The sequence below is a fragment of the Leptomonas pyrrhocoris genome, assembly GCF_001293395.1.
Source record: "Leptomonas pyrrhocoris isolate H10 chromosome Unknown, whole genome shotgun sequence".
Lineage (NCBI taxonomy): Eukaryota > Euglenozoa > Kinetoplastea > Trypanosomatida > Trypanosomatidae > Leptomonas > Leptomonas pyrrhocoris.
Genome location: NW_015438368.1, coordinates 173,410 through 182,175, shown reverse-complemented (window position 1 = coordinate 182,175; position 8,766 = coordinate 173,410). Strand labels below are relative to the sequence as shown.

The following is an 8,766-nucleotide window of genomic DNA, read 5'->3' as shown; positions in this document are numbered from 1 at the left end:
AGAGAACAATATACGAGAAAGGCGGAGGTTCGACTGTGACACTGAGAAGAACTCGCGAGAGCCGTGGTGTTCTTCTCGTTTTGAGGCGGCGCTGTCGAAATAGAAAGAAAAAACGGCCTTGAAGAAAAAGCAGACTTTTTCACGCCAGAACGGCGCGCATGGCACGCCTTAGAAATACGGTGGGAAAAACAAACAAACACAGGCTCTGCTGACATCGCGTTGTTTGCCAGCGAAAGACGTGGTGAGAAGAAGAAGAAAAAAAAAGGGTGCAAAATGCAAAGAGGAGGCAACACATAACAAGGAGACCCCTGAGTGCGTGTAGGAATAAAAGAGGCGTGCCACGCACGGTGGCAACCTCGGCACCACGACGCTCATATATATATATACATAAGTATATATAGGGCGCCTTCACCCACCACTCACCACATCCGTGTTGATGACGGCTCGTAGGCGGGGGTGCCACACACACACACACACATTTCTCCGGGATGTTTTCGGCAGCCTCAACCGCACCCCTTCTCTTGGCGACCTCCACGGCCCATTCTCTCCTACGTGCTGAAGCGAACCGTTGCTCAAGTACCCCCTCAAAAAGTGCGGAGACGAGGAGTAGGAGCAAAAAATCCACCATTGACAGGAAGCAGGGTTTCAACGCGGCCCTTACTCGTGGCTTCCTTTTGGGCTACAGACCGGCGGTGGAAGCGAGTACGGTCAACAGTACACTCGCCATGGACCACAGACACAAAACGACACGAGACGCACCATTCGGTTTTGATGTGGTAGTGGTGGTCGTGGTGGTGGTGACAACAGGTTTAGGACCGAAGGCACCCGGGTTGGCGTAGCACACATCCTCGTAGCGCGGGCAGGCGATCGCGCCGCCGGAGGCGTACACGCCCGCACTCGACGCCGACGGACTCACCACGTAGCCGTCACCTCCCGTGCCACAGTCCAGCCACGACGCGGCACCGTTCACTAGGACCTCATACGTCCTTGTCGTGTTGTCGCAGTGTACCCGCGCGCAGATGGCGTTGGCGGAGACGTAGGTTGCCTTGAGCACGAGGTTTGTCGCGTCGAAGCAGCGGGAGCTCGCGCTGATGACGCTGCCGGGGATCACAGACAGGCTGCCCGTGTGGCACATTGCGTTGGACAAACCCTGGATCACTGGGCAGTAGTCCATGTAGCGCAGGGCGCCGCCAAACGTGGGCTTGTCGGTGAAGTACTGCGCATAGCTGGGGAGGGGCGAGGAGTAGTAGGTCACGGAGCAGCGGCCCACCCGCAGACGGTCCGCCGCGCAGACTTGGACGAAGGAGTTCTTGACGTCGCAGAAGACGGAGGGCACATTCGTTGCGCCGGCAGTGAGACACGCCTTGCTGAACATGTCGATGCCCGCCCCGTACCCGTACGGCAGGGCCTCGGCGTTTTCGTACACTGCTTTGTAAAACCCCAGGTCCTCCATCGCCGCCAGGCTGAGTCGGGAGTAGCGGGCCAGGTTTAGCACCGCCGCCATGAGTTCGTCCTTCGAGGAGCGGCGCTTCCAGTGGGAGAGAGCCGTGCCGGAGGCGCCCTCGTCCTCCAGCTCCAGTCCGTAGAAGAGGTTGCCGTCGGAGAGACCGTAGTGCGCCTTGGCCGCCGCCCGCACCGCCGTCCCGTTCAGCACCGGCACGTTCGTCTTCCCACGCAGCGACGGCACGGTGGCGTAGACGCCGCGTTCTCGAAACACAGTGAAGGTGAAGCCGAGCGCATGCAGCATTTCATGAATGGCAGCGCGGCGGAGGCTGTCGGAGGCGCCGTAGGCATTGCCGCCGTGGAGGGCCAACTCCTCTGCCGTCTCGTCCATTGTCTCGGGTAGGTGCCGCGGGTTGAAGTAGATGATGCCGACGGCGGGGTGCCGCACCTCGCCTGCGAACCACTGACACGTCAGCGCCCACGCAATAACGCTCTGCGCCGTGGAAGTCGGGCCCGCCGCGACGTAGACGACGAAGTCTGCGTCCGCCACGCCTGCCGTCTTGTGGGCCGCCGGCACGGTGAAGGAGCCGCAGTAGCGCCCCCCCATCGCGTTGACGACAATCGCCGTGCCTTTCGCCACCGGGTGTACCATCAACCGCGACGCGTGCGCCTGCACCGCCTGCGGAAGTAACGAGTGGATCAACACATCCTTCTTTGCCTGCGTTAAGATGTCGGCGGTGCTCGTGCACTCAACGGTGTTGCCGTAGTAGTCGGGCCGGAGCTGACCCACGGCGGTGCAGTAGCGGCTGTCATCCTCGAGATCGGGAGTGAAGACGGCGATGCGAATGGGAGCCCAGGCGGCGGGAGCGGCGGCGTCCTGCACATCCACGATGCGGTGCGTAAGAGGTACAGCGTCTCTAACAGGCGGCTGTGGGAGAGCAGCGGAGGCCACCGGCGCCGCCGCCTGCGCGGAGTGCGTATCGACCTTGCGAAGGGAGACGTAGGTGAGAGGCTCCTTTTCCTGCTCCGCTGCTACGTGGTCATGACCGCACTTGAGCAGTGTGTCCTCCGCGGGGTAGCGTGCGCTGATCGCCGCGGCGACATCGGCGGAAAAGGAGCAGAGGCAGAGAACAACCAGAGCCAGCAGCACCACGCACCAACGAAGAGAGAACGAGAGGTGCGGCATCGCTGCTGCCGTCGGTGCGCGCTGTAGAAGCGTCGCTGCACTGCCCTTCATGGAGGAAGAAGAGGAAAGAAAAGGGGCGGGCTGTATTCGGGGAGCGACAGAAGCGAGCAGGATGTGTGCGCAGGGCAGATAGACGTGCCGTTGTGGCGAAATAGAAAGAGAAAGAACCAATCAAGACGAGTAACAATAAAATGAGAGAAAAAAAAAGGGATGGTGCTTTGCGGTTGATGGGTAAACAGAAGTTACCCACGAAAGAACTATAAATAGGAGTAGAAGAAGAAAAGAACAGCGTTTCAAGAAGAGAAAGTCAATGAAGCAAAATAAATAAGAGCCGCAGAGTTTAGCAACGCTCATAGAAGACGAAACGAGCGAGAGCAAAAGAGCAAAAAAAGAAGAACGCGGACAGAAGAAACGCATGCGACTCTGCACGCTCTGCGTTGATTCCTTGCCAGCGACAACGCAGTTATTGTGTTTCTACAAAGATGGCAAACAATTAAAGCGCTGGAGAGAGAGAGGGGAGGGGGGGGAGGGAGCAAAAAGAATAAGTGGGGAAGTGGCGTTGTACAGATAAAAGAAAAGGCTGAGTTTAAGGAGCTTCGCGTGGCGACGTTTGGCGGGGCGCCGTTGTGGGTATCGCTGCCTTTTATTTGCCTGCGAGGTGGCGTTGTAGATGCGAAGAGAGAGAACAGGAAAGAAAAAAACGAGGCCGTAATGGAGCTTGAGAAACAAAACTTGCTCAGAAGAGTACGAAAGCCGAATCTTTTCTGAGAAGTCTTTCCTTCATAGGTAGCAACGTCTACGGCGCGCAGGAGAAGAGTTGCTGCACCGTACACCACAAGGTATATAGTTCAGAGCGTGTGTATAGGGTTGGAAATGAAAAACAAAAAAGAAGAAGAAGGCAGCTTGTGAATGGAAACAACACACACACACGCAAATAACGAGAAAGAAACGTATGTGTTGTAGTTCTATTCGCCACACTTCAGAGTTGGACTTTAAACTGCTGCAGCTTCTTCGACAATTATTATGCTGAGTAAGCTGAATAGATTGTGCGAGGGTGCGACAAGTCTGAACATTTCAAAGAAAGAAAAAAAAAGAAAGGAAAAGTACACATACATTGGAAAAAACAAAACCACGTTATAGAGTAGGGGAGGAGGAGAGAGGAGGAAGAATAGATCAGGAGCAGTATTTGAAGAAGTACAACACCAGACAATTCGCCTTCGTATCGACTTCGAACCCGTTTGGATGATCAGCAATGGATGCAGAAATTGGTGGCACCTTCCGTCAGCGAGGGTGTAACGCGGTAGATGCTTCTGAATGCCTCTTAAAAATCCACCTTTAATAGAGAGACAATATGCAAAGAAAGTACCTCTGCCGACGCCGGCGAGACATGAAGTCATTTTTCTTTCGATGCGCACAAGAAGCAGCGTACGAACGACAATATAAACAGCGGCTTCTCCACCTTACCGCTTCGAGTACTTTGTTTGTGTTTGCGTTTACGTTCCGCAAGAGGTGGATGCACCCGTAGACCTAAAAAACATGATTCGCCTGGGGCGAATGAGGAGAACAGAAGAAAAAAAAGACTCAGCACCGTCCATTCACCAACGCAGAGCAGAGTACACGCATACATATATTTATAAAGGAGGTAATAGTCAAAGAGAAGGCACGTGGGGAGGATTTGGAGCTGAGAAGCTTTCGGCACCCAACGAAATATATATAGTAATAATATAAAAAGAACAAGGGAATGGGAGATGCCGCGTTTGTGGAGCTGTACTGTATGCAATGCAGGAGCAGCAGGAGAACGGTAGTCCGCAGAAAAGAAGAAGGAAAAGAAAGTCCTTGGACGTATATATATATATATATCTAAACACGCACACATGCACACACGCACTCAAACTCTAAGACCAGTTTATGCCTCAAAAGAGGAAAAAAAGAGAAAAACGAGGTGCTTTTATTCGATACACGAAAGGGGACGGCTCTTCTTTTGCTCCTCGTTGAGTACAACGCCCAGAAACACAAGCAAACAACCAACACAAGTACAACGCCACCAAAAACACAGTTCACCGTCTGGTTTGATACACCTATATGTGTATATGTACACCCAAGTCATAACGTGACGGCAGGGTGTCAAGAGCCTTGTGGAGTCCTCCTGCTGCCCACACAGCCGTCTCCCCGCATTCTTTTCTCTCTACGGCTCTCTTCTATTTCTTCTCTTTTTCTTTGTGGTTTCACATGGTGAAGATGAGCCCCAAGCAGAAGAGGAGAAGCAGCGCCGTCACAAAGGCCACGACCGCCTTGTTCGTGTCGTCGTCGACCGGCGTGGCAAAGCTCGGGTACTCCTCCGGCACCTTCAGCCCCCGCCTCCTCATCGTCGACTCGTGCCCTCCCTTCACGCTGGCCAGAGCCGGCGTCGTGAAGATGGAGGAGCTCATACGGCGTGTCGGCTGTCCCACCGTGCCGGAGTGACTCCCCTGACTCGAACTGTCCCCGCCGCCGCCGCCTCCGCCCTTGGAGGCGTGCGAGCCACACAAGAAGTCGTGCGACACAGACGGCGAGTAAAACCCAAGCAGCGCACTGCGCGGCGAGGAGGACGCATCACTGCCGCGACTTGGCAGCTTGTGGTGTAGCGGCGACAGCGCCGGAAGGTGGCTTGAGCCGACGCTGCGTGCGTGGGGCGGGGCGTGATCCTCGATGGCCCAGCCGCTGCCGGTGGACGGTGCAGGGGAGGCGGGTGCTGCGCCAGCGCGTATCTTCGAGAGAATCTGACTGTCGCGCCTTTCCATGTTGCTGCTGTGTGCAGGGTTTGTGTTCTGTGTGGTATAGCTGCTGCTGCTTCTGCCGGAGCTCGGCGCGGCATGACGGGTGTCGAGCACCGTTACTCCTCGTGTCGTCACGGGGGTGATGAAGATCGAACTCGCGACGCTGCGGCCGGGGAGGTGACCACCGGCACTACCGCCACCACCTCCACCGTTCACGCCGTGATCGCCGCTTATTCGAGAGCGGGAGTCGTAAGGAGACGAGAGGAGATGGTGGGCCAGCAGCGCCGTGGCCGGACTCGTAATGTGCGAGGTGGACGTCGACGAGAACGAGTCCTCTAAGTCTGACCGGCTGCCGTAGTTGCTGGAGAGGCGAGGTGGGGGATGGACGGACGGGTAGGAGGAGAACGGACTGGTGCGGCGGCGGCCGGCGATGTTGTCATCGTCGTTGACGTCGCAGCAGCTCTCGTATTCGCTCGCCGGTGCGGTCGTCGCACTCGATGCAGAGGCCGCGGTGGGGCCGAACAACACGGGCGGCGAAAACGTGGCAGGGAGGTTTGCGCGGACGAGGAGCACCGGGTTCCACACATCGGGTGTCACCAGCGACGACGCGGGGAAGTGCAGGGGGTCGTTCCCGCTGCCGCCTCTCAGCGGTGCGGGAACGGACTTGTTCAGTGGACTTCCCTCCGCCGGTGGGTCGTGGTCGCGATGCAGATCGCTCGAGCGCTGCGAGTCGGGCAGGTGGGAGCGCCACATCATGAGGTCGTGCAGCGTGCGGACATCTCCAGCTGGCGTGACAGGGCGGTGGCGCAGGCGCGACCTGGCAGAGGTGAGGGAGTGTGTGGAGACGTTTAGATTGTCCGCCATGTGTGTCGACAACTGTTGGTTGTGACTCGAAGGTGCGGCACTGGAGGAGGCCGGCGTCGCATCTTTGTCGCCGCCGCTGTTTCCTTTTTCATCTCCTGAGTCGTCGACCCCACTATCACCCCCACCCTGTTCTGCGTTGGTGTGTGTCGGCGCATCCACAAGGAAGCTTCCGCCGCGCCTATGTGCTAACGCACGATGTGGGACTGCCGAGGGTGTTCGCTCCTGCTCCTGTCTCTCCCCCCGAGTCACGATGAGGCTATTGCAGAAGGACGCTTCATGGGAGGAAATGATCGACGACGTAAAGACTGCGTCGACGTCCGCCAGCAAAGGAGGCGTCCCTGCGTCGACCAGCCCAGGCGGCCCGTCGTGGTCCAACTCTCCTCCATCGTTACCGCTTTGCTCTGCCTTTTCATCGAAAGAGGATTGAAGAACCTGCACGGCGCTCTCTGGACCGAGAAGGTGGAGCCACGATGGTGGTGTGTGTGCAATCGCCCGGAAAGTTTGGGTGCTCAGCTTCGGCTCAGGGAGCTCCTCCGCGGAGGACATCGAGGCAGCGCTCTCAGTATTTCGGTCGAGCGGGCTTGGGCTACGCCGGAGGTGCTCCGTTACCGCAGACATGCTTCGCAAATTAATGTATAGTATTGGTGCTGCTGTTGTTCCGCGGAAGCGAATTCGAAAGCTGTGCTGGGCGTACTTACCTGAGAAAGGCACGCCGCGGGAATCAAAGATCTTCTACGCCTATTCTATTTCACCAAAAAGAAAGGAGAGAAAAGGCGTAGAAGGAAAAGAGGCGGATGCAAACGACTGCCCGCAACGCACGCACTACAACGTTGGAGAAAACAAAAACACAACAAACAAGGTCGAGGAGTTTTCTCTTTTTGGCTTTGGAGTTGACTTCCTTCGCGGTCAGCTGTGGGGCGCTGCGGCGGGTTCCGAGGGGTGGAGGGAGAGGCAGATACACACACACACACACACACGGATAAAAGAAAGCAGCGAGAAGAGAACAGGAATAATAATAATAATAATAAAGAATTTTTAGCTAGCAGGAATAAAGAAAGGAAAAGAAAAAGAAAAGATGCGTCAGCAACAACGACGACACAGGAACAGCCCAGTTCTCGTGTAGATTACACAGAACTCTACGGAAGTTGATTCGACCAAAATAAAAAATGAGGAAAGAGATGACTAAGAGGGGGAACGTGTTATTGAAATTCAAGCAAAAAAAACAAACAAACTAAGCACGTTTGCGTTTACACTAAGAGAGACGTTGTGTTGCCGTGCTTCGCGAAGTAGAGGGTGTGCGTGTCTTTCTGCGCTTTCAAAATGGTAGTACTAAGAAAAGAAAAGAAAAGGGTGTGTAAAACGGCAGAACAAGACTCCAGTCTCGTGATTTATGTGTGGGAAAGGCAAGCAATGAGGAAAAACAAATGTACCGCCGCTTCAGACCAAAAGGTAAGATCGAAGGGAGCAAAAGAAAACACCAGCGGAAAGGGAGAGTTCAGCACTGCCACAGATGGTTGCTGGGGAGGAGGAATAAAAAAAAAAGTCGGCTTAAACACACTGGCTTTGGGAGGAGATCCCCTTCGGCAGTTTTTGATTTGTGAAAATTATATATATTTAAAGAGAGAAAAATACTTTAAAGCCGCTTTCCGATTCACGCGAAAGCGGATTTACCTACACAAAAAGCAGCGAAGTTCTTGCGTACGAAAGATAGAGAGAGAGGCAGCGAGAAAGAAAAGTTGCCCCGTACGTACAGTACGCAAATAGGCAGTATCTACCAGTTTCGAATAGTCCAGAGGATTTATTTGTTAGAGTTAGAATCGAAGTTAAGTTCACGATAGGACACTAAAGCGGCAACGCCAGCGAGAGAGCACGGTAGAGAACGCAACGTGTAGTGAGGTCGCATTCTCTTTTCTGCTTTACCGTTCGAATGTCCCTCGAAATGCGGCGAAGACTGCCGACAACGGAGGGGGCGTGGCTTTTCGGTTTCGTTTTTTTCTGGACCGAGACCACCACAGCAAAAAATCAACGGGTTGCACTCGATTGAGCCGAGTCCAGAGACGCTGTTAAGGCTTCCGCTAGAAACAAAAACAAAATAGAAAGTGAGCGGGAAAAGGTCGAAGCCGTCACGATGAACGAAAAGAAGAAGAGAAAGAGAAGAAGGAAGTGGGAGAAAATACGATGCGAGATATGCAGGAAGGAAGCAACGTGTGTGGTTTCATCAAAGAGAATGAATAACTCCACCGCTTTCTTGATGCGGCCGCATTGCTTATGGGTGCCCCTTATTGTTCTTCTTTTCACTTTACCTCTCCATAAGAATAGCCAGGATGTGTGCAGTTCGGACGACAGATGCTATTGTACAAGAGGGAAGTCCCTACGCCGCGCTTTCCATGCAGTCCCTTTGGTAATCCCTTGCAGTGTGCGATGTGGGGAAGTGCACTCACCGCGTGAGCCAAGAACACGTCCTCTATTCGTTTTCATTGTATTCCTTTTCTTTTCTTTTGGTATTGGAAAGCGGAA

General features: G+C 54.6%; 2 protein-coding genes across 2 annotated transcripts; both read right to left on the bottom strand.

Annotated features, from left to right (window-relative positions):
* Window positions 1–679: 679 nt before the first annotated feature.
* ABB37_05874 (putative mitochondrial leishmanolysin-like protein) lies at window positions 680–3,696 on the bottom strand (the record flags this gene model as incomplete). Its single annotated transcript, XM_015804064.1, has 1 exon — window positions 680–3,696. The coding sequence occupies exon 1, from the start codon at window positions 2,627–2,629 to the stop codon at window positions 680–682; it is 1,950 nt and encodes a 649-aa protein (XP_015657198.1). The 5' UTR covers window positions 2,630–3,696.
* Window positions 3,697–4,854: 1,158 nt separating this feature from the next.
* ABB37_05873 (hypothetical protein) lies at window positions 4,855–8,326 on the bottom strand (the record flags this gene model as incomplete). The annotated part of the gene is made up of 1 exon (XM_015804063.1): window positions 4,855–8,326. Exon 1 carries the CDS (start codon window positions 6,865–6,867, stop codon window positions 4,855–4,857), a length of 2,013 nt encoding a protein of 670 aa, XP_015657197.1. The 5' UTR covers window positions 6,868–8,326.
* Window positions 8,327–8,766: the final 440 nt, after the last annotated feature.